At 41.0% G+C, this 26,577-nt stretch overlaps 1 protein-coding gene across 4 annotated transcripts in view; it reads left to right on the forward strand.

The window, feature by feature from the left end:
* GLIS3 (GLIS family zinc finger 3) overlaps nucleotides 1-26,577 on the forward strand; it is a 505,466-nt gene that overhangs the window by 431,846 nt on the left and 47,043 nt on the right. For all 4 annotated transcript variants that reach the window (XM_027549365.1, XM_027549366.1, XM_027549363.1 and 1 more), the window contains one exon: nucleotides 20,277-20,445. In XM_027549365.1, coding sequence (XP_027405166.1) covers nucleotides 20,277-20,445 — 169 coding nt within the window. The remainder of the gene's footprint in view (nucleotides 1-20,276; nucleotides 20,446-26,577) is intronic.

Genomic DNA, 26,577 nt, shown 5'->3' on the forward strand with positions numbered 1-26,577 from the left:
GGAAATTACCCTGTAGTATCTATTTCTGTTGCTTATTACAGAGACCCTATAGGTAGATATTGTGTGTCCTCCCACACCAGAACTATAATTGTACTGCTCATATTTTGGTTAAGAATGAGATCTTATAACCACCCAACTGAAGAAAATTAAATTCTGATTCCCAGCCAGCACAGGGCACATTTGTATGTATGCAGCTAAAATTAATGACTGTATGTTTGCAGGCCACCTAATTTGGTGCTTTAGTTTTCCATATCTGCTTATTCCCTTGTCTTCATGTTGCTTTTCCATGCAAGATTAAGCTGAATTATTTGGTTTTATAATATGCACAGGTTTTTGCTGTAAAAATATTTTTGTGAGTGGACAAAAACAATTCCATACCCTTTAGGGAGGTGGAGAAGGTAGTGAAGCTGGATGATTGTATCAACAGTTGTGTTCTCACTGGGTAAAGCCTAGGATTGTCTTTATACTATTATTTCTCCTATCTCGCATGTTATTTTATTTTGTTGGCATTCACATGGGGTGTGGGAAGGAAAGGTTGGCCCTACTTTGTAGTATACCCCAACCAAGTCTTAGGAGGTAGATGGATGGCAAGATGGAGAATTCAGGATAGAATTTTGGAATGAGGAGCTAGTAGCTTCTGTGATTAGGATGCTTTGGGCCAAACTTCAGGGTCCGCAGTTTTGCCTTTCTGCTCCAACTGAATTTACCTTCCAAGGAAAGAGAGACGAGGAAGAGGTAGTTATATCTCTTTCACGTGAAGAATAAAGAAAAAAGAAAGTGGACATTTTCAAGGTGTTTGTAGTCACGGTGAAATTTCTTTCTTTTTTTTTTTTAACATTTGTTAGAGCACTGAAAATAAATGTTAAGAAGAGCATAAAACCCCGAAGTGAAGGCCATCACTGCATTAGCTCAATATTACTTGTCATGTTTTGCTATTAACAGTAATAAGGGAGTATATTGCAGGCATTGTATAAAAAGGATATGTGGAATTGACCCATTCTGAGCCACCAACAGCACTGACTCCAAAGACTGGCTTATATGAAGTGTCTTCCTCCATAATGTCAGAGGATTATCTGCCCGTTCAGGTGCCCTGGCCACATCTTGAACCATTAATGCTTCTCTAACAGTAACCGTTGATTCATTGGAAGTTACAGCTGCCTTCCTGGGGCCTTAATTTTCCTACCTGAGTTTCAAGGCTGCTCTAGATTCACTTTCATGACATTGTTTCTAGTTGCTGTCTGAGTTTTGCTTCTTGGACTCCAATCATGTTCTTTCCTAGTGAACTTAGCTGCTCCTATCTGGCTTCTACTCTGACTCTCATCATCTCTGATTTCAGAGTTGAATTCCTACCTCACTTCAGTTCAGTTCAGTTGCTCAGTCGTGTCTGACTCTTTGCGACCCCATGAATCGCTGCACGCCAGGCCTCCCTGTCCATCACCAACTCCCGGAGTTCACCCAGACTCACGTCCATCGAGTCAGTGATGCCATCCAGCCATCTCATCCTCTGTCATCCCCTTCTCCTCCTGCCCCCAATCCCTCCCAGCATTAGAGTCTTTTCCAATGAGTCAACTCTTCGCATGAGGTGGCCAAAGTACTGGAGTTTCAGCTTTAGCATCATTCCTTCCAAAGAACACCCAGGGCTGATCTCCTTCAGAATGGACTGGTTGGATCTCCTTGCAGTCCAAGGGACTCTCAAGAGTCTTCTCCAACACCACAGTTCAAAAGCATCAATTCTTCAGTGCTCAGCCTTCTTCACAGTCCAACTCTCACATCCATACATGACCACAGGAAAAACCATAGCCTTGACTAGACGAACCTTTGTTGGCAAAGTAATGTCTCTGCTTTTGAATATGCTATCTAGGTTGGTCATAACTTTTCTTCCAAAGAGTAAGCATCTTTTAATTTCGTGGCTGCGATCACCATCTGCAGTGATTTTGGAGCCCCCAAAAATAAAGTCTGCCACTGTTTCCACTGTTTCCCCATCTATTTCCCATGAAGTGGTGGGACCGGATGCCATGATCTTAGTTTTCTGAATGTTGAGCTTTAAGCCAACTTTTTCACTCTCCACTTTCACTTTCATCAAGAGGCTTTTGAGTTCCTCTTCACTTTCTGCCATAAGGGTGGTGTCATCTGCATATCTGAGGTTATTGATATTTCTCCCGGCAATCTTGATTCCAGCTTGTTAAAAAGTCATGGATTTATAATCTTTATTGGAACCTTTCCCTGGGGATTTAATAAACAGCCCATTTCCATCTTATAGGAGAGACTACAAAAAGTAAAGTACCCAGTTGACCCTTGAACAATACAGGTTTGAAGTGTGTGGCTCCATTCCCACATGGGTATGTTTGAATAGTAAATACTTCCATACTACACAGCCTGTGGTTGGTTGAATCCTCGAATGTGGATAAACTGCAGAGGCGACTGTAAGTTATACAATACCTGCAATGCTCAGGGGTCACTTATATTCACTATTGAAAAGGGAATAAACTCTCATTATTGCACATAAAGGTTGTTCCTCGTACACATTCACAGGGATGCTTATCAAGTTTTCTGAGAAATGGACTCACTTCAGGAAAATTCATTGCATCCAGCTGCGCCAGAAGATTTTGCAACTGGTCAAACAATGATCTAGGTTCCATATTTCTGAAGTACTAAGGCAATTGGGAGTTCTATCTACACAAAAGGAAGAATGGACAGTATTTAGTGTCTCTTTTCTTAAGTTACATTATTGGTCACATTTGTACAAGCCCCCTGATCACTGTGTAGCCAATCTATGCTCAAATAGGACATTTATAAGTAGAAATGTTACTTCTTCCTCTAACTCAAAATAATTTCCCTTTTACTGAGATCAGTTACTGATCTGACGTACATTAAATGGCATACAGAATGCTTAAAACATGCCTAATACACAGTCAATGTTCAGCATCTGTAGTTATTATTGTTACTTTTATCCAAATACTAGAAAAATATATCTCTGTAAAGCAGATAGAAAACAGGTGCCAAAAATTACCCACCACTCACATTATTTAAGAAATGGGGAAAATATGGAAGCCTGAACAAATTGGAAATTTAATAAGCATCATTCAGTAGAATAAAAGAAAAACAAAATATAATCCTTTATATTTTATATTTCAATAGTTTGCCCAGTAGTTCATATAGTGTTTTTAGTTAGGAAAATCTACTATAGTTCCGTAGAGAAAAAACAAACTGGAATCAGAAACCCACAGATTCACTTAGGTGGCAATGCCCCCAGAATCACAAAGTCAAAATTGTGTTTTGATGAGTACCAGTATTTGTGTATTCAAAAATAGCATGTTTTTTTATTTGTTTGTTTTGTTGTTTATAGACAGTATGCTATTGACAGAAAGAATGTGGGGCTCCTGAGCCCCCATTCTACTTCTCTGCTCACTGAATGTTTGCTTTGTAAATGCTACATTTCCTCTTTGTAAAATGGTGATAAGGTTACTGATTTCATAGGACTGTTGTGAGAATTAAGTGAGTTCACATATAAGAATTCAGTACACTGCCTGCAGCTGGTAGACAGATAGTCAATTGGTGCTTTCTTCTTTTCCTTTCCCTTTGCTTAAAAGCTTAGGGAATTACTCACAAACCAAGCCTACGTCTGTGACAGGGACTAGGAGCTCTTCTATCCATTCCTCTTAGTAGTGGGTGCTACTACTTGGAGTTTAGAAATTGTTGTCCTAAGATAAAGTATTTCTTCCAAGGAGAATTCAAGTCAAGTTGAGGACTCATAAAATTCCGTATTCTAAGACCCCGCTTCAGATCTATACATTAGACATTTTTTTCAGTTGCCATGAAGTTTAGAAGTATACTTAGGCTGGTCATACAGAGTGTTGATAAATGTGCCTGGTTGATAAATGAACTTAATCAGCATTGAATCTGTGAGGGTGAAGTAGGTGGAGGAAACAAGAAATAGGATTGATGGCTTTGACCAGCCAATTGTATACAATCATCGTGTTGGCCTTGCTGAGGTATAACCTTGGTCCCTTTTGATATCATTTTGTAAATAGACTCTCCCAAATGTGTCATTTTTCTCAAAATACACTGCAGGGTGTCTAGAAAACTATTTTTGACTATTAGCTTATCTCAAATTTCATTTCCATACTTCAAAAACAGTCCCCTAGACTTTTCATGAGGGTTCTTGGTAGTTAAAATGCGACGGCTAATGTATTATTACACTGGGCCAACTCTGGCCTGCCTGCCTTCTGTTTTTGCATGGTCTAAGAGCTCAGGAGGGTTTTAAGATTTTACATGTAAAATATAGAAAAGACTTTTAGCCTTTAGGTGAGAACAGTTGCTCAAAGAATTGAGGACATTGCCTCTTGCCCGCAAAGCCTAAAATGTTTACTCTATGATCCTTTATGGAAAAGATTTGCCAACTCCTGCTTTATATTTACTTCTGGGACATTCATCAGTCACTTAGAGAGATCAAGGAAGCCTGTGACTTCCATGTATTTCATCATATTTTGTTTTAAACGCCTTCCAGTACATGTAGATTTATTGAGCCCTTCAATATTTTATATTTAGCAAATATTTTAGTAGTTTTCTAGATAATAAGTTTGAAGAGATTTTTATACAGCCCAGTGCTTAAAACAGGTCACAGCAGAGCTGTTTCAGTTGAAGGGATCCAGACTACTTGTACTGCCCTTTGCCTAGCACCCCGAGTCCTCCCTTGGGCATTCTGTGGAATACCAGATACAGTGGTTTTCAAATGAAGTTATTACCAGTTAAGTCTTCATGTTGCAAGCAAATACCTGCAGATTCAGCTTGGGCTGTGTTGGGAAGGTGGCCCAATATGTTGGTAAGCCCTCTCTAATGTGGCTCCCCCTTAGGAAGAAACTGCCAGAAGATGGGCAAGATTTGGTTCTTGTTCTCATGAGTCCAGAAATGACAGAGCCATGTGATGGAGAAGTCACAGTTTAATTCTACCCAAGTCTGTTTTTCCTAAAAAGATAAAGCCTCAGCCCCTTGAATACTCGGGATTAAGTTTCCTAAAATCTGGATCTCTTATTGATATATAAGTTAATGTCCAGAAGAAAGGCAAAAAGTGTAAATACTAAACTTTAGAAACCCATACAGTCACCTTCCAAAAGGAAAGATACTTTCTTCCTCAAAAATACACCTTCTAGCAGCAACAGAGATGCTTGAAATTAATATAATTGAAGATTGAACCCTCCATTCCACAAGTAGATAAAAGCCTTTAAATTCCTTGAGAGAGATTGTATGTGGGCATAAATTTAGGATAACATATAAATGACTTATCAGAGCCTTTTCTTGCAAGTAAAGTAGAGAAATCTGAAGGAAAAATGGGAACAGTGTCCACTTCATGGACAGAGTGTGGAAAAAGAGAGAAGGGGATTTTCTGGAGTCATAACAAAATCAATTCCTCATCTATGCAGATTTTCCCAGGCTTAGAGACAGTTACAGGCTTTGGTTCCCCCACTACAGCACAGTTCCCCCAAAGGGCTATTGTAAAAAGGAGAGGTTTCCTGGGAGAGTTCAGAGTTGGTGAATCAGCTCTTGAGTTGGCTAGAATATTGCATTAAAAATTAGATTGGCTATCTGTGCTAAAAATCTGTTTCCAGAAAGCATTCTCTGTGAAATGTTTTCAGAGGAAACTCGAGTGAGTGGAGTTGTCTTGGCAGTATCTGAAAGGGAGAAACATCCTTTATGGTCAGCATGTACAGGTAGGAGATAGCTAAGGAATGAATAATGAAGAGTTGGAGAACCCAGTATTTTTTTTTTTTAACTAAAACTTCAGCTTTTGTGACAAGTCAGACTTTATTTCCAAAAAGAAAAAGAGATGAGGAACATTCCTGTAAGAATGTCCAGGAATGGTCATCCATTCCTGCTCCATCTTTCTTCTTTCTGCTAGCTGACTATGTTCAGAATGGGATAACAATACACAGAGGCAGTACTGGATTTTTCACGGATTAGTCTGAGTTGTTTGCTTGTTCAAGTTATTTTACTGACTTTCTGTGTAACTAACTCTCTGCAAGTGAATAAGTATGTAGGTTGGGAGGTGAAGGAAAGAAGGCTAAGGTATGAGATTTGAGGTTTTAGCTATGTCATAAATTGTCTCGAAAGACCGAAGAGGGCTGCATGAAATGTTGGTCCCAGAGCATTTGAGAGAGCTGCCAGATGCTGCTGTTCGACTTGTAACTAACAGTCTTTGTTCTGAAATGCAGTTGTTTCAGATGCTTTCCCTAACATGAAGTTAATTACACCTGGTATTTCAGAAGGCTTGATGGTAACCTTTGGCATTTACATGGATGACATCAGCTGTTATCTTCTAGTTGTATCCTGTGTATTCCAGAAAGGCATGTAAGCATGTATCCTCTTCCAAACAAATAACGTCTTTCCTGGCTATAAATCCAGCTGCATGATGTGGAAATGTAATTGGGCAGCCTTCATAGATGTTTGGAGCTCATGTGGGAACATCTATTTGTAAGAGAACCTGAATATTCATGTAACTGTCCAGACATCAATAAATTCTCATTTTACCTTATTTATTTCTGTTCCCCAGTGAACAGCAGTGCTCTTCAGCTCAAAGTTAATAGGCATGTTCTTCAGAGATGTACCCTCTCTTACCTTAATAGAACAGCTCCCTAACACATTTGTTTATCGGTTGCCAGGTAGCTTTCCCATCAGGTGACATGAGTGTGCTTTCTTTGTCTTAGTGCACCAGTGACAGTTACCACTGTTTGCCATCAATTAGCTTGGGGTAGCATGTCAAGGATGTACGGGTGGTGTCATTTTAGTCTGACAGCCACCCGATCTGGTTGAAAAGGGATTGTTTCATTATCCGCTTATCAGGGCTGCTGGATGATGATACTCTACACTGCAAAGCGGGAGGGGAAAAAAGACAGGCAGAAAGAATAGATTTTTAGAGATTGGCAATATTAAAATTATTTATGCCTCAAGGAGAAGGGAAAGATTAGAGAGCTGACTGGGCAAACCCTTAAGAAGCTTCTTTTTCCTAATACAGATGGAATATGGAATGATGCCCTTCCTGATGGAGAGAGAGAAGAAGCGGGGTGGAGGGGGGGCAGTGGTGGGTGGTGCTGTGCCCAGACATTAGGAGGAAAGAAAAAGAAGAACTAGCCCCTTCTACTCATAGGCAAGCAGGCAGGGATTAGCTGCCGCCCCTCTCCCATTTTCTAGTTAACCTCAGTCAGCAAATGCAGCCTTCCAAGTGACCCTGCCAGGGCCTGTGCCTTGCTAGAAAACTGTGGCCTGTGGATTTAGGTCATGAAAGCATTTTCCACTGAACAACAGTGCAACTAATTTTTTTCATGGAGAAATGCAAAGAACTACAGAAGATATTGGGCCCCAGATTTTCATTATTGAGGACCAAAACTCCAGTCACCCACCCCCGCCTGTTTTCCTCATTTTATTCAGAATGACTGAGGGTAAGTTTTTTGGTTTTTTTTTTTTTGTTTTTTTTTAATTCTGAAAATTAACCATGGCTGGATCTTAATGCTCTTGGAAAACAAACACAAAGAAGTGCTGAAAATGTAAAAATACTTCAAGATAAACTAAGCTTCAAGGGGGACAATTGTGTTGACATTTTAGTAACAGCCCATTTTCACTCCTTAAGGAAGTGCAGTCATGCATGAAAATAACTTGTTATCTTTTAAACTGAAACACATTATGGGTTGTAACTCAAAGGTGTGTGTTACTCATGAAAAATAAAGTGCAGCGTTTTAACCCTATGAGGATTCTTTCACAGGCCCTGAACCTTTGTAGTAACTTGCATTAGAAAAATGGATTTGGCAAAACTAATACAATTGTGTAAAGTTTAAAAATAAAATAAAATTTAAAAATTTAAAAAAAAAAGAAAAATGGAACAAAAATACTTATTATTAGAGAGTATGATGTATATACTCTCCTGCACTTTAAAATGACTCTGGTTCACAGTTTGTATTTGTATGCATCTTTAGGTAAGAGGCCATTCTTCATTGGAGATTTACCATTTTAGAGCAACATATACCTTTGTCTTGGAGAAGGCAATGGCACCCCACTCCAGTACTCTTGCCTGGAAAATCCCACGGACGGAGGAGCCTGGGAGGCTCCAGTCCATGGGGTCGCTGAGAGTTGGACACGACTAAACGACTTCACTTTGACTTTTCACTTTCATGCATTGGAGAAGGAAATGGCAACCCACTCCAGTGTTCTTGCCTGGAGAATCCCAGGGACGGGGGAGCCTGGTGGGCTGCCGTCTATGGGGTTGCACAGAGTCAGACACGACTGAAGCGACTTAGCAGCAGCAGCAGCATGCCTTTGTCTTCCCCATCCTATTAATTATAAGATTAATTACAACAATATAAATAGCCAAGGAATAGAATCAATGACTTGTTGAGCACTTAACCATGGTCTACACACTGTGCTAAGTGTTTTCTATATATTATATAATTCTCCTCACCATCCTGCGAGGTATTATCCTTACTCAAGATGAAGAAACAGAGCTTAGGTTAAGTGACTTGCCCAAGACACCTTGCTGCTGCTGCTGCTAAGTCGCATCAGTCATGTCCGACTCTGTTCGACCCTGTAGACAGGAGCCCACCAGGCTTCCCCATCCCTGGGATTCTCCAGGCAAGAACACTGGAGTGGGTTGCCATTTCCTTCTCCAATGCATGAAAGTGAAAAGTGAAAGTGAAGTCGCTCAATTGTGTCCGACTCTAGCGACCCCATGGACTGCAGCCTACCAGGCTCCTCCGTCCATGGGATTTTCTAGGCAAAAGTACTGGAGTGGGGTGCCATTGCCTTCTCTGAGACACCTTGCTAGTAATTGGTAAAACTCAGATTGAAACCCAGGCCCACCTGACCCACAGTGCATACTCTTTATTCCTTTCATAACCACCCTGACACTCTCTCTCCCAAGTGCCCAATTTCTGGTGAGCCTGAAGGAGCTAAAATTTTCACTGCAGTTCAGCTGTTTCCCAAATCCTTCCCAGGTTCAAATTTCTCCTGCAGGGAACCTTGGAGAGGAAAGAGAGAGACAAGACTGAGCTTACCATTTGAATGGGGCCTCTAATTCTTTTTAATATCTCTGTGAAAGCAGCTTATCCCCTGTACCCAGACCCTGGAAATAATGCCCTGGAGATGAGAGGTAAGTCCATAGCTCTTCCCATGTACCAGTCATCAAGCATTAAATGTCATTGCTCAGTGTCCCAGCATTCCTTTGACACTGATTATAAGAGAATTCACAGTTTGTGGATAGGTTCCCCCTTTCCTCTGAAAGTAGGCCCTCTATGAAGTGCAGCACCATGGCTTTTCAAGTAATCACAAATGACTCCAAAAGCAGACTTTAACTTCCCAGTGGCAACAGATCTGCCCGGGAAATCTCTTCTTCATGTATCATTGACGGAGACAGTGGCCTTACAGCCCACAACAGAAAACATCACGCTTGCTTGTGGTAACAGGTGCATACATCTGATAGTTCATGAACAACCCCTCCCTGCCTTATTTCATTCCCCATCAGTGGATTGACATGCTCCTGACAAGCATCGGAAATCTTTATTTCAGAAAAAAGCACATCTCCTACCAGCTGTTTGTTTTCCAAACCAAATAATTCAGTTAATTTCTTGCCTGAGTTAATTTTCAGAGCTAGAAATTTTCTCTCAGCTACGTTGAGGTCTCTTTAAGTGCTTTTAGGGTAGGTAGAAACAAAAATGGGAATATACTTTTTGACCCATAATCAGCATTTTGGTGGTTAAAACTATGCATGTGCATTGTGTGTGGTGGGGAAAGAGTGCCTAGGGATTTCACACAGCCTTTACAAATGGAGTGTGCAGGAATTCTGATACAGTATCAACACTCTTATGCCTTTCTTTAGGGATTTTTTTTTTTGCATTCATCCTGCATTTGAGAGGCAATATAGTATGATGGTTACAGGCATGTGTTCTGAAATCAAGTTTCCTAGGTTTGAATTCCAGGTCCACTACTTATGAGCCACATGACCTGTGCCAGGTAATCTAATCAGGAGAAACTGGAGAAAAGTTTGCAAGTACCGAATAGATGTTAACTATTGAAACCGGGGTGTGAGGCAGACAAGAAGATGAAATACAGCAGAGCTATGGTCCCACACCAACTGCTCAAAGTGCAGTCTGCTTACCAGCAGCCTCAGCATTGCCTGGGACTTTGGGAACTTAATAGAAATTCAGAATCTCAGCACTCATTGCCTCCAAGACCTAGTGAATCCAAATCAATATTTTCCCCTGGTCATTGGTTTGCAAATTAAAGCTTGAAAAGCAGGATTCTAGTTGCTCATACAGTTTTGAACAGGAATATGCCCTCCAATTGACTATTTTTAACACCTAAGCCTGACAAGGGAGATCTTCTTCCCTGCCTTCTAAAATGATGAAAACCTAGCCACCAAACAATGCCTATGGAAGTTTCCCTGGCTCTGCCGATGGTCCCGAGACAAGTGGATTTCATTTCATTTCATTTCAATGCCTCCCTCCAGTCACACAGTGAATACATGACAACTGAAGAATTCCCAGGGGTGTCCTGTCCATGCCCATTAGACATAAAGATTAATTGTTTTCATTTGGGTATAGAGAGAGAGCTGCCCATTAACCCAAACTAAACTGAGCCTGTTAAAGACTCAAGCCTAGAATGCCATGGTCCTAGTAGCTGGTGAGATGACATCTGGGGACCACATAGATCAACACATGCTGCTTTGTCAAAATTAAAAAGCCCAACTGAGTCACCTCCACCTACCTCTATAAGGAAACGGGATGAGGGACTTTGGTGAGCTAAGCCCCAGAGAGAAAGAAAGCCTAAAGCAGCAGGGAGGCCAGCTGCTGGTCCTTTGCTGGAAGAAGGGCTCACAGATTCATCTCAAGACCAAGCTTTTATTTCCTTGGGGAGTCCACCATCTCTTAATCACAAAAGCAATAAGAATTTCCAATATGTTGCTCTGCCATGCCTAATCAGTTGTTCCAGCTGCCAGTCATCAGCACGGTCTAGGGGCTCACCTAAAAGCCCTCTTCCAGCCCTGAAATCAACACTGACCCCTGAGGTGATGCCCCTGTAGGTAGCCTGTGTGTGCTGGTTTATTTGATCACAACAGTTTTGTTAATATTGCCCTGGATGCTGGAGGGTTCAGTTCTCTTCCTTAGGCTTTGATTGATAGGCCTCATTGTATGCCCCATTAGTAGAGTTTGGAAAATCATTCTGAGTGTCTATGGAAGGAAATTTTTCCTTTTGCAAATGACCTTACCCTTGCACTCTAACATAGAGATTATCTTCCCTAGGTTAAAAAAAAATCACTTGGCAAAGCTCAAGCATTTGTCTGTATTTGTTGTAGTGGGCTGGTCTATGTGAAGTTCTCAGGTATTTGAGACATTAAGAGATCAGCACTTGCCTGGTCCATAGTGAAGTGAAAGTTGCTCAGTCATGTCCGACTCTCTGCAACCCCATGGACTGTCCATGGAATTCTCCAGGCCAGAATACTGGAGTGGGTAGCCTTTCCCTTCTCCAGGGGATCTTCCCAACCCACGACCCAGGTCTCCCGCATTGCAGGCAGATTATTTACCAGCAGAGCCACAAGAGAAGCTCAAGAGCACTGGAGTGGGTAGCCATTCCCTTCTTCAGGGAATCTTCCCGACCCAGGAATCGAACCGGGGTCTCCTGTATTGCAGGCAGATTCTTTACCAACTGAGTTATCAGGGAAGTCCATAGTAGGGGCTAGAAAGTTGTGTTTGAATGAATAAAATAAAATTCTTACACCACAGTGAGATAGAATCCTGGGTGAATGACTTTGATAGCTGGAAATTCCTAGAAGTCTCTGTAGGATGCATTTCCTATGCTATAGTGGAAGTATCTGAGAAATGTGGATCTTTGAAAGAGTTCAAGAGCAATCCTACTGAAGCCATCACTACCTGATCCCAAAGTTGTGTCCATTTTATATTAAGGTATGTGAGTTGGGATTTAGATGAACATTGCAAAGCCATGCTCTATAGTTCAGTTCAGTCGCTCAGTTACATCCTACTCTTTTCTACCCCATAGACTGCAGCTTGCCAGGCTTCCCTGTCCATCACCAACTCCCAGAGCTTGCTCAAATTCATGTCCATCAAGTCAGTGATGCCATCCAACCATCTCATCCTGTCGTCCCCTTCTCCTCCTGCATGCCATCTTTCCCAGCATCAGGGTCTTTTCAAATGAGTCAGTTCATTGCATCAGGTGGCCAAATCATTGGAGTTCCAGCTTCAGCATAAGTCCTTCCAGTGAATATTCAGGACTGATTTCCTTTAGGACTGAGGTTTGATCTCCTTGCAGTCCAACACCACAGTTCAAAAACATCAATTCTTTGGCACCCAGCCTTCTTTATGGTCCACCTCTCACATCCATACACGACTACTGGAAAAACCCTAGCTTTGACTAGATGGACGATTGTTGGCAAAGTAATGTCTTTGCTTTTTAATATGCTGCCTAAGTTTGTCATAGCTTTTCTTCCAAGGAGCAAGCATCTTTTAATTTCATGGCTGCAGTCACCATCTGCAGTGATTTTGGAGCCCAAGAAAAGGACATCTGTCACTGTTTCCATTGTTTCCCCATCTGTTTGCCATGAAATGATGGGACTGGATGCTATGATCTTAGTTTTCTGAATGTTGAGTTTTAAGCCAGCTTTTTCACTCTCCTCTTTCACTTTCATCAATAAGCACACTAGTTCCTCTTCGCTTTCTGCCATAAGGGTGGTGTCATCTGCATATCTGAGGTTATTGATATTTCTCCTGGAAATCTTGATTCCAGTTGTGCTTCATCCAGCCTGGCATTTTGCATGATGTACTCTGCATATAAGTTAGATAAGCAAGATGACAATATACAGCCTTGACGTAATCCTTTCCCAATTTGGAACCAGTCTGTTGTTCCATGTCTGGTTCTAACTATTTCTTCTTGACCTGCAGAAAGGTTTCTCAAGAGGCAGGTAAGGTGTTCTGGTATTCCCATCTCCTTACGAATTTTCCACAGTTTGTAGTGATCCACACAGTCTAAGGCTTTAGCGTAGCCAATGAAGCAGAAGTAAATGTTTTTCTGGAATTCTCTTGCTTTTTCTATGATCCAACAGATGTTGGCAATTTGATCTCTGGTTCCTCTGCCTTTTCTAAATCCAGCTTGAACATCTGGAAGTTTTAGGTTCATGTACTATTGAAGCCTGGCTTGGAGAATTTTGAACATTACTTTGCTAGCGTGTAAGATGAGTGCAATTGTGCAGTAGTAGTTTAGACACTCTTTGGCATTGTCTTTCTTTGAGATTGGAATGAGAACTGATCTTTTCCAGTCCTGTGGCCACTGCTGAGTTTTCCAATTTTGCTGGCATATTGAATGCAGCACTTTCACAGTGTTGTCTTTTAGGACTTGAAATAGCTCAAATGGAATTCCATCACCTCCACTAGCTTTGTTTGTAGTGATGCTTCCTAAGGCCCACTTGACTTTGCACTCCAGGATGTCTGACTCTAGGTGAGTGATCATACTATCATGGTTATTTGGGCCGTTAAGATCTTTTTTGTATTCCTTGAGTTCTTTTGTATATTCTTGCCACCTCTTCTTAGTATCTTCTGCTTCTGTTAGGTCCATACTGTTTCTGTCCTTTATTGTGCCTGTCTTTGCATGAAATATTCCCTTGGTAGCTCTAATTTTCTTAAATCTCTAGTCTTTCACATTCTATTGTTTTCCTCTATTTCTTTTCATTGTTCACTTAGGAAGGCTACTTTATCTCTCCTTGCTATTCTTTAGAACTCTGCATTCAAATGGGTTTATCTTTCCTTTTCTCCTTTGCCTTTCACTTTTCTTCTTTCCTTGGGTATTTGTAAGGCCACCTCAGAGAACCATTTTGCCTTTTTGCATTTCTTCTCGAGGGTGGTTTTGATCACTGCCTCCTATATAATGTTACAAACCTGCATCCATAGTTCTTTAGGAACTCCATCAGATCTAATCCCTTGAATCCATTTGTCACTTCCACTGTATAATCCTAAGGGATTTGATTTAGGTCATACATGAATGGTCTACTGGTTTTCCCTACTTTCTGAATTTTGCAATAAGGAGTTCATGATCTGAACCATGAACTGCTATGATTGAGTAGCCATCATAGTCAACAAGAGTCCAAAATGCAGTACTTGGATGCAATCTCAAAAATGACAGAATGGTCTCTGTTCATTTCCAAGGCAAACCATTCAATATCACAGTAATCCAAGTCTATGCCCTGACCAGTAACATTGAGGAGCTGAAGTTGAATGGTTCTATGAAGACCTACAAGACCTTCTAGAACTAACACCCAAAAAAGATGTCCTTTTCATTATAAGGGACTGGAATGCAAAAGTAGGAAGTCAAGAAACACCTGGAGTAACAGGCAAATTGGGCCTTGGAGTACAGAATGAAGCAGGGCAAAGGCTAATAGAGTGCATACTCTTGGCAGAACTGAGAGTATGCCAAGAGTATGCACTGGTCATAGAAAATACCCTCTTCCAACAACACAAGAGAAGAATCTACACATGGACATCACCAGATGGTCAACACCGAAATCAGACTGATTATATTCTTTGCAGCCAAAGATGGAGAAGCTCTATACAGTCAGCAAAAACAAGACCGGGAGCTAACTGTGGCTTAGATCATGAACTCCATATTGCCAAATTCAGACTTAAATTGAAGAAAGTGAGGAAAACCACTAAACCATTCAGGTATGACCTAGATCAAACCCATTATGACTATAGAGTAGAAGTGAGAAATAGATTTAAGGGACTAGATCAGATAGACAGAGTGCCTGATGAACTATGGATGGAGGTTCGTGACATTGTACAAGAGACAGGAATCAAGACCATCCCCAAGAAAAAGAAATGCAAAAAAGCAAAATGGCTGTCTGAGGAGGCCTTAAAAATAGCTGTGAAAAGAATGGAAGCAAAAAGCAAAAGAAAAAAGGAAAGATATACCCATTTGAATGCAGAGTTCCAAAGAATAGCAAGGAGAGATAAGAGCCTTCCTTAGTGATCAATGCAAAGAAATAGAGGAAAATAATAGAATGGGAAAGACTAGAGATCTCTTCAAGAAAAGTAGAGATACCAAGGGAACATTTCATGCAAAGACAAGCTCAATAAAGGACAGAAATGGTATGGACCTAAGAGAAGCAGAAAATATTAAGAAGAGGTGGCAAGAATACACAGAAGAACTATACAAAAAAGATCTTCACAACCCAGATAATCATGATGGTGTGAATCACTCACACTCACCTAGAGCCAGACATCCTGGAATGTGAAGTCAAGTGGGCCTTTGGAAGCATCACTATGAACAAAGCTAGTGGAATTGATGGAATTCCAGTTGAGCTATTTCAAATCCTGAAAGATGAAGCTGTAAAAGTGCTGCATTCAGTATGCCAGCAAATTTGGAAAACTCAGCAGTGGCCACAGGACTGGAAAAGGTCAGTTTTCATTCCAATCCCAAAGAAAGGCAATGCCAAAGAATGCTCAAACTACCATACAATTGTACTCATCTCACATGCTAGTAAAATAATGCTCAAAATTCTCCAAACCAGGCTTCAGCAGTACGTGAACCGTGAACTTCCAGATGTTCAAGCTGGTTTTAGAAAAGGCAGAGGAATCAGAGATCAAATTGCCAACATCCGTTGGATCATCGAAAAAGCAAGAGAGTTCTAGAAAAACACCTATTTCTGCTTTATTGACTATGCCAAATTCTTTTACTGTGTGGATCACAATAAACTGTGGAAAATTCTGAAAGAGATGGGAATACCAGACCACCTGACCTGCCTCTTGAAGAACCTATATACAGCTCAGGAAGCAAGAGTTAGAATTGGACATGGAACAACAGACTGGTTCCAAATAGGAAAAGGAGTACGTCAAGGCTGTATATGGTCACCCTGCTTATTTAACTTATATGCAGAGTACATCATGAGAAACACTGGGCTGGAGGAAGCACAAGCTGGAATCAAGATTGCCGGGAGAAATATCAATAACCTCAGATATGCAGATGATACCACCCCTCTGGCAGAAAGTGAAGAAAAACTAAAGAGCCTCTTGATGAAAGTGAAAGAAGAGAGTGAAAAAGTTGGCTTAAAACTCAACATTCAGAAAACTAACATCATGGCATCCGGTCCCATCATTTCATGGCAAATAGATGGGGAAACAGTGGAAAACAGTGGCTGACTTTATCTTTTTGGGCTTCAAAATCATTGCAGCTAGTGACTGCAGCCAAGAAATTAAAAGACATTTACTCCTTGGAAGGAAAGTTATGAGCAACCTAGACAGCATATTAAAAAGCAGAGAGAGACATTACCTTGTCAACAAAGGTCTGTCTAGTCAAGGCTCTGGTTTTTCCAGTGGTCATGTATGGATGTGAGAGTTGGACTATAAAGAAAGCTGAGTGCCACAGAATTGATGCTTTTGAACTGTGGTGTTGGAGAAGACTCTTGAGAGTCCCCTGGACTGCAAGGAGATCCAACCATTCCATCCTAAAGGAGATCAGCCCTTGGTGTTCATTGGAAGGAATGATGTTGAAGCTGCAACTCTAGTACTTTGGCCACCTGATGCAAAGAGCTGACTCATTTGAAAAGACCCTGATGCTGGGAAAGATTGAGGGCAGGAGGAGAAGGGGACAACGTGGTTGTGGATGAGATGGTTGGGTGGCATCACCGACTCAATGGACATGGGTTTGGGTGGACTCCAGGAGTTGGTGATGGACAGGGAGGCCTGGCATGCTGCAGTTCATGTGGTCGCAGAGAGTTGGACACGACTGAGTGACTGAACTGAACTGAACTGAACTGATCTGAGCCACAATTCTATAGTTAATTCCTCCAAGTCTCTGGTCATTATTTTTGTCTCAGGCAGTATCCCCAAACGTTGCCTTGGACTCTGCTTGCAAAGCACTCTGTGTCAACACTGAATTATAAGCTTCTACAAAATTATCTAAGCAGAATAGAATTTGTTTTATACTTCTCATTCTATCTGTTAGAATATAAAGGCAAATCACAGGTTTCCTTTTGCTGACAGGTAATTTCTTATACCCTACCTAAGAAACTGCTCCATACACTTTCTTTACCAGCTGAGCCACCAGGGAAACCCATACACTTTCTTTAATATGCTTCAAATTGAACCCTAAAGCCTCCCTTCCTTATTCTTATGGGGTCCCCAGTCAAAGGGTCTCTGCCTGTTTCAGTGCCAGTCACTGGCTATAGCAGTGAATGGAAGAGCTGTAGATGTATGTTTTAACTGTTGATCAGTCAACACGTGACCTCAGCACAGCTGGAGGGCAAGTTTCTGAGCCTTCAAACCTAAACCATACACCTCTTATGTTCCATCTCACATCCCCTTCACTACCTGTCCCTACCTATGGCCATTGCTATGGCAACCAAGCATAACTTGGCAGCACCTCCCCTCAAATGCACTAGTTTTCTGTCCTCAGGCTTCCCTGATGCCCAGATGTTGGGCATCTGTGAGAACTTTTAACCACTGTGGTACATGTACCTACTTGGAAGTGTGAGAGAAGTAATACCCTTTACCAATGGGGGACAGGAGTTGGTGGATGAATGTTCCTTTCTGTCCTTGTCCTGTTCATGGAACCCAGGATGGTCTCCAATGGCATTTAGATTGTGTTCATTTTCATTTACTAAATAAACATGAATGATGCATTGGAGACAGTAGGCACCAAGAGTATCTGGTTCCCTAGTCTATCCCAAAACCTGGCTCAGTGTTTGTCACATGGTAGGTACCCCATAAATACTTGTGGAATAATTGGCTGCTGAGAGATAAATGAGAAGAACACAAGTAACTGTATGCACACAGCAAAAATACTGAAATAAGTACAGAAAGGTAGAGGATATGACAGGCAAAAAGCACAGTAGCATACATTGCTATGACATATTTGAGGTGTGGTCAGTTGTCTGATTTGGCCAGAGATTAGGGCACATTTGGAGGCCACAAATGAGATAGTATGTTATAGACTTGGACACTATTTGATGCTGTATCCTAGTAAGTCTCAGTATTTTGGTATAATGATTTATAGAGATCTGTACCCCTTATTCAACTGCAACCTCCTCAAGGATAGGAACCCACATATAGTAGAGTGGCTAGCATGTAGTAGATACCAAATAAATATTGAATTAAAAAAAGTAATGGTTGGAGAATGGGTGGATGGATGCATGATTGATGGATGACTGGGCCTGGTTATTAAGTGGGCTGAAGGAGAGGACCTTAATCAGGCCTGACTTTCAGTGTGTGGCAGGCTACACACAATACCAAATTTCACAGCCTCTTTCATTGCAGCTAATGCAAAAACAAAGTTAATATCACTAATGTAGACCTTTGGGGAGTAGCACATTTTCTATCGAAACACAGAGCAGAGCATGGAGTGTGCATACCAGATTTCTCTGTTACTCATGGGTTGTAAACAGCAAGGCAGCACTTGCCTGTGATAAACACACACACACACAAAAACACCTCCAGGGGATAATACGTGATGGATGCATTCAGCAGGTACAACAAAATAAATAAGAGAATTCACGTTTCCACATTAAGGCACAAAAAAATTAGCTGTGTTTTTGCAGTGTCTCTGTGACCTCTTATTATTCCATTAGTTTTTGGAATAGTATATAAAACACCAAGCTTCATGCTGACAAACCCCGTATTGAAACTATTGCCACAGTCAATCCAAACAGCCTTCTCCCGTGGGTAAAATTATTATTTGGAATACAAGCAGAATGTGGTTGCCTGAGCGAGCTGAGCATAAATGAGGTAGTGATTCATAAGGTGACTAGCGAGTTTGCAAATGTGCGGCTCTTCTGGAGGCTGACGTGCAGAAGCTCTGCATTGCCCTTTAGAGCCGGTAAACATTTTCTAGTCTCACCACCTCTTCAAGACCTGGAAGACAGTGGAGGATGCAGGCGTCTGAGGGCAGAAGTCAGCCTGACACAATGCTGACTTACCAAAAATAAAACCTTCAAATCAGATCACACTCCTGTCAGTAGCTTTTTGAGCGGGAAGATGATAATTCTGCTTCTTCACATGTTCCTTTAAGTACTTGAACTTTTATTCCATTGGATTACGCTTTGGGGGGCTGGGTCATCTGGGGTATTAATTCTATCCTGGAGAGGTAGGAGAAAAGTGTACTGGTCTAAAAATACAGCTCCTGAACTTCTAAACCTTCAAATCTCTTTGATTATGTGGCTTCTTTTTCTGAATCCTGAACCTGATTTTTCAAATTTTTTGAAATCCATTTATTCTTTGATATCAGTAGAGTAAGTTCAAAAAGAGCAGAGATGGGTATAAAGCTCTGCAGAGCTTTGTATAGAGAAGGCAGTTAAAGAGTCAGCATAATGATGCTGCTATTATTGCAGCATAATGAGATATCTGCTGAGTAGGTCCGAACATGGAGAGAGCCCCTCTGATAGTGATAGACTCTGAAAGTGACAGGCCCCAGTTTCTTCTGTGATACCGTACCAATTAGCTGATCTAAATAGGTACATATTTAAGTTTGAGGTCATTTACAGTTCTCAAAGGGTAGACTGCCCTCGAGAATGAGGCTGTAACTGACTCTCTGTGTCATAACAGACAACAGCGGGAGAAGATCCCAGAGGCCCCTTTTCCATACTTTGTGGTTTTGGGAGAGGACTCATTTTTGATAAAGACTGGGTACATTTATTCATCACACCATTGGGAAATGCCCAGGGTCGGAGAGACTCTCAAGTTAAAAGAATGTAGGGTCCTGCAGTGGTACTAGGATCAGGGGAAGCTCTGTTCTCAATTACATTGATTTAGCAGTGACAGGGATGCTGGGAGTGACCCACAGCGCCTCACTGCGGCGCCAAGAAAAGGGGGGAAGCCTATGTTGTGTCCTTCCGGGTCAGCAGACCGAATACTGTGTTACCTGATTCTCATCCCCTGTGACTGAAAAGTGCAAATACAGAGACCTTCGCCCAGGTACAACCATTACAAGATGGACTAATTACACAGTGTCCAGACAGGGCCCTTGCCGGGCAGGGCAGCTCTTACGAGAAACCATGAACGTCAGCCTGGAGCGAGCGGACATGAACTGCTCAAGCAGCAGTAAAGGCGCGTTAGCCAGGAACCTGTTCCACCATGAAAACAGAAGCTGTGTATATCCAGTAAGGGGAGAACTGTTCCCTTAAAACCACCGAGAGGAAAACAAACAAGCCCCTAAAATATGCTTGCTGTCAGCCTTCAGTATTTAAAAAACATGCACTTCATTTGGGGTGCAGCCTGATGCTTGTTCTCCCTTGATTTCAGCTTCCATTTTCTCCAGCAATCACTCAAGCCGAAGTGGAACAGCTGCTGGGGCCGTGCCACCCCCACATCCTGTCAGTCACCCTTCTCCGGGACATACTGTACAGGGGAGCCCCCACAACCCCTCCTCCCAGTTACCTCCACTCGCAGCTGTGGACGCCGGAGCTGAGAGGTAAGGCCATCTGTCTCTCTCTTCTAATAGGTGGCGCCGCTAAACCTCTCTCCACCGAGAAGAGCTTTGACAGTTGCATTTTATTAATAATCCATTGGTGGGTTGAATTACACAAAGGTGACATTTTAAAAGTACATACACAGAGCACGTGAATCAAATACCTCATTATCTGTTTAATTTTCCATGGGGGAAAAAAATGAAGATACTGGTAATAATCAACTGAAGTGTCTGATACTGACCAAACAGATCAGAATTTTCTCATCTTTCCTTAGTTTGTTTCAGGGACTCAGTTTTAAGGTAATGTCCCTATAGGTTGAAATGCTTTCCAGATGTAAGATGGTGCCTTCAGAACTATAGTTCAGTAGTGTTATTTTAACAGCACAGCATAAAAGGGCACAGGATTTTAAATGCACTGCCAGAAAGGGGCTGCTCACTGAATACTTTGTGTTGCTACCACCCTCGTAAAGAGTTTCTGAAAGAAAATTTTTAAATCTTGACATTTGTACTGCCTTGTGGTATGACAGTATGCCACTCCTTCCATTCTCTCCACTTCTCATCTGGCTTGAATTGACCTATGGAGGGGTTACTCCTAAATATCCACAGGGGAGAAAGTTCTTGTGGGCACCTCTATGCAATCCTGGAGTAGTAGACATTAGGTGGACAAAATAATGGGTCGAATAGGCAATAAGGATAAAGTTTTGAATATTTGATGTCACCAGCAATCTGTGGTTTTGTTGGCGTTGGCCTGGTCTAGGAGTTTTTTAATGTGTTAAGTCCACTGAGCCACATTTTAAAAATGTATGCCTACTGTTTATTAATACATCTGTTCATTTAAGAAGCATCCTTTGAGTCCTTGGTAGAGAAGGAATTCAAGTGACAAGATAGTAAAGTAATTAAGACGAATCAGAGGGGAGAGGCAGGGAAAATAAGAAGGAGGTTATTGTAGAAGTCTTTGTGAACAATATGAAGACCTGAACTAAAGTAAAGCAATAAGATGGAGAGTTTATTCGAGGGCTATTAGGATACAGAATCACTAATTATTAATGTATGTGTGAGGTAAAGAAGAAGGACCAGAATTCATTCTGGAGTTTTATCCCAAGACATCAAGGTGGATGATGGTGCTATTAACAGAAGAAAAGAGGATGTTGAGTAGAGGGAAGGGTGGGAAAGAAGGAATGATAATTAATGGACTTTGGGGTTTTGAGTTTCAGGTGGCTGTGAAACATCCATGTGGATGTATCTGATAGGCAATTAAAACATGGATCAGATATGTTAGACTTCTCTTAACACTTCTGTGTTCATGGCTAAGTGTAAACAAATGATTAGCCTTCGCCCACAAAACCTGTCAGCAAACCAGTACAAATGATAATCATCTATTAAATTCACAGACTCGCCAGTTATCGGACATATTTCCGTAAATTCAGTTGAGCTTATTCATTTTAGGATTTTATTTACCTTCCAGTTGGGTTTTAAGTGATATTATTCATTGGCTTTTCATCATCCCGTTTCATTCTGCCTGGCCGAGAATCATCCCCTACCAGGTAGTGAAGCTAAGAAACCATCCATAGGGGCCTCTTCCTCTTTGCCTCATCTTCTTATTGGTGCTTGTAAAGACTTTTTACAAGAATAGAAGAAGGACGTAATCTGTGTGTTTTCTTTTTTGTACGTAGCCTTTAAAAGAATAAATGTAGAAAAAGATTGTAGCCATTAATGGAGTTAAAAACAACAGCCACCTAAACACCAGATTAAGTTCCAGCTCCCACAGCTGCTGATTGTTTGAATGTGTTCCTTAGATGCTCCTGCTACTTAGCTTGTTTCAGTCTTGTCTTTTACATTTCATTTTTATTTTATAATTTTTTTAATTTCATCTTTTTTATGTTGGTAACATATTTAAAAACTGTAAGAATGGCACAGTGAACACCCATATATACTCTGCACCCATGTTCGCCAGTTGTTAACATTTTCCCACCTTCTCTCTCTTTCTCTTTCTGACTTGAGAGAGCCTTTGCTTGCTTGCTTGCCTGTTGTTTCAGAACCAATCTGAGAGATTGTTGGGAATATCAATGAACATTAACCCTAATTACCTTAGGAAAGATCTCCTCAGAAGTACATTTCTCCTACATAATCACAATGTAATTATCACACTCAGGAAATTTAACATTGATAAAGTGTTATTATCTACTATGCAATCAATATTCAAATTTCCTCATATGTGTGAATAAAGTTCTTTATAGATAGAGTTGTTTTTTTTTATGATCCAGGATCTAATAAAGATCATATTTTTCATTTCTTTTCTGTCTTCTTTACTCTAATGAATTCTCCTAGCTTTTAAAAAAATTATCATCTTCTTCATCATTATTATTATTGTTTTTTTTTTCATGACATCAACAGTTTTTGAAGAACCCAGGATATTTATTTTGCAGAATGTTCCACAATTTGAACTAATTTGATTTTTTCCTCCTAAACAGATTTGTTCATATTTGGCAAGAGTAACGCATAGGTGGTGGGGTGTTCCTTAGCTCTGTTGAGCCTTAGTGTGCAACTCACAGGGAATTAGGATTAGATGAACCAAAGCAGGTAAAGCACCTAGACTCTTACATGGCATGAGGATAGGCAACCTTGACATAGCTGAAAGGTTCAGGTTTGGAAGCCAGAGGATGTTGTCAAATGATTGCAGTGACTGATAATATGAATAGCCATGGAAGAGTGAATGGAGAGGCAGAGGAGGGTGGTGTACTTTGTATGGCTGGGTGAGTAAAGTGGATATTTTCACTTTTGTGGCTCTGCCTTGCTGCTCTGCTCTCCCCACAGAATGTGTGCCCCATTCCTCTGCCAGCCCAACTAGAAGGAGCAAGGGCATGGAAGGTTATCTCTTCCAATCAGGTTTGAAGATGAGGATGACTTGAAACAGCCCTGAATTATTCACTGTGTTTGCATTAGTATTCAGCATAAAAACACTAAGAGGAAATGTGCTTACCTTCCGCTTTGGGTTTATATATCTTTGCCTCTGTTTGCCTGGGAAATCCCCCAGTAAAAACTTCAGCAGTTTTCCTAACGGAAATAAGTTTATCACACTTTGCGAATTTTAGTGGGAAACTGGCATTTTCCCCCTGCTTTGCGGGCATTGATTCATCATTTATTTAACTTTAACTTGTTAATAAAATGGGCTGAGTCACTGTCATAAGTCAGGAAATGTCCACTGCATCTATCCAGTTAGCATGAGGTCCTTTGATCCTTCCCACCATAAAATAAAGGAAATGCAAGTTTTCTCAACTTGACAAGGTTCCGTTTTTATTTTGAAATATTATCTGAATGATACATCGTTTCAGTGAGTTAAGCCAAATCACACCACATCACCTAATGTTGACTTAAAATTATTATGGGAAGTGGTGTTTTACCATGTCATGTTGGTTGAGCCAGTGGTGCTTTATGGCAGTGGCTTCCCATAAGAGGAGCCCAGTGTCTTGGGAAATGTTAATTTACTGAGTTTCAAAGTATGTCTGTTAGACTAGAGAAAATAAACATTGATGGAAACCTTTTTTTTTTTTTTTGAGATGGAGAAATCTCCCAGTCCCAAGAATAAGTCAGCTAGACTTGTGTCACTGACCTTGTCTAAGAGCATGTTGGCTGCCTCTCTTCATTCCAAAGAAGGCCACAAACATGGTGTGCTTTGTAGTACAAGTGCCAGACTTAGGGGACTTGTGGATTTACCAGAGTGGAGTGACATGTAAAGGGCTTCCTATGAGCCCCGCCTCTGAGCCAGAGAAGACTAAAAGCAAGGAGAGGACGTGCTCTTCCCTGAAGAGAATACATTCTAGTACAGGAATCAACATCAAAGAATGTTAGGGACAGTTGTTTTTGAGAACATAACCTAAATACCTTAACCAAATAATAAATGTCAGTTTCTTGAGCCTATATGAAGTATTGGGAAGACTTACTATTTTCTATTCATATCAGCTGTAATATTGCTACAGTTCTAGGTACTTTGATGTATGTGCAGTCTTTCTGTGCCTTTGAGTAACCAGGGTTGGTCTTCATAGACAGCATTTTCTAATTCACCATTGGGAACCTTTTGTGTCTTTCCTGGATGTCATTGGGTTAAAAATAGCAATTGTTTTCTGTGTAATATCTTTGCAGTTATGTAAAGTTCTTTAACTCTTGTCAAATCAACCTGCTCATTGACTTAGTTTGGTTACTTCTTCATCTTAATTCAGGATCTTTCTCTGTCTAAAGAGACAGAAGGATATTCCCTCAATATCTTATCATCCTTGACTAAATGTTATCAGCCTTGAGCTTGGCTTAATACTCAACTTGCCTCTTGCAGCTCCCCAGTTAAATCACTGGGTGCTTATTATCCATCTTGTTTGTTTTCCATTTCCCAGATGTCTATTTGTTAACTAGATTATTAGTTCTCTGAGGGCAGGAACCTAAAGTTTCCTTGTAACCTCCAGGTTTCTTATGCTTCTCTTCACAGTGGTAGATCCTAAGGAGGGTTTAACAAGCAAAAAGGACCAGTGAGGGGAAGGCCTCAGAAACAGGATTCATTACCAACTCCTGTTTCTAGCCTGGAGGAGTTTCTAGAAAGGATTACTCCCCTTGATTCATTGGTCTGAAGGGTGGTGACCTCAGTTCTCGAAGGTCCTACATCTTGTCTAACCTGCATACTTCTATGCAGTACATAGTTGTTCTAATACAAATGTTCGTGCATACACATGTTGCCGGGAGTCTCTTGCCATTGCTAAGGTTCCATTTGCTTTCCTGTGGTCTTTAATACTAGATGCTCAATACTAACTATTCTCACATATTTACATCTGTAGCATCTAAACAGCTCAAACTAGGCCTGCTTTGCTGTATTGCCCTTCCCAGAACTTCCTGAGTAAGCAGGAACGTGGATATCTTCACCTACTCACCTTTTCCATAGACATATACACATTCTCTCTTTACACTTAATCTTTTCTCTCTCATTTTAATCTTCTACTATGTGTACTGCTGCTGCTGCTAAGTCACTTCAGTTGTGTCTGACTCTGTGTGACCCCATAGACGGAAGCCCACCAGGCTCCCCCGTCCCTGGGATTCTCCAGGCAAGAACACTGGAGTGGGTTGCCATTTCCTTCTCCAATGCATAAAAGTGAAAAGTGAAAGTGAAGTCGCTCAGTTGTGTCCAACTCTTAGCGACCCCATGGACTACAGCCCACCAGGCTTCTCTGTCCATGGGATTTTCCAGGCAAGAGTACTGGAATGGGGTGCATGCAATAATGACTAAATCATAAGCATCATATAAAATATTAAAGTTTATCAAAATCAATCCTAGCATTGAGGTTTGTTCATTTATTGAGTCAGTCAGCTGATGTTTGGGCACCAATGCAATATGCTAGACACTGAGGATATGTGATGAAGGAGACTGATGGGAGTCCTGCAGTCTTTAAGCACTCAGTCCTGTGAGAGCTAACCAGGTCAATTGGTGATCATAATTTAGGATATTAGGAAATGTTGCTACAGGAGATGGTAGAGGCACCTAACCAAAATTGGGGAGGCAGAAATAGAAGAAGAAATGTCTCCTTGAAATCTGAAGGTCTGTAGGACCATATGTGTATATATATGATGTATGATATTGCCTGACATATATATGTATATATTTTATAAACTAAGAGGAGCGAGAGCAGGCAAGAGTGGAGCTTTATAAATAAATGTTGGAAGAGCCTCATGAACTGCTATAAGGAGTTTGGGCTTTATCTAGAGAACAGGCTTTGTGTATTTGGCTAAGACAGGTACCCTGGTGACTCTGGTATACATTTCAAAGGCCTCCATATCCTATTATCCATTGAGCAAGAGTTCAAAACATATTCTAGGCCCAGCAAAAGAAGAAATTTTTAAGAGTGATTGAATGATTTGATAGGATGCTCACCTAATGCCAGGTCATGAGCATCATTCTTTGGGTTTCAGCCCTTTCTATTCAGAAGACAGTTATCCACATTTAGCTTTCCATTAAGGGGTCAATTTCTTTCTAGAAAAGAGACTTACACAGATATTCAAGATTAAGAGAGGTGAGGTCCAAAGTCCACCCCTCCACACGTCTACTTGAGAATTGAATGTAATGAAAGTTGTTCTGATGTTGATGCTGTAGACACAAAG

The sequence above is a fragment of the Bos indicus x Bos taurus genome, chromosome 8 (assembly GCF_003369695.1).
Source record: "Bos indicus x Bos taurus breed Angus x Brahman F1 hybrid chromosome 8, Bos_hybrid_MaternalHap_v2.0, whole genome shotgun sequence".
In the NCBI taxonomy this organism is placed as follows: Eukaryota; Metazoa; Chordata; class Mammalia; order Artiodactyla; family Bovidae; genus Bos; species Bos indicus x Bos taurus.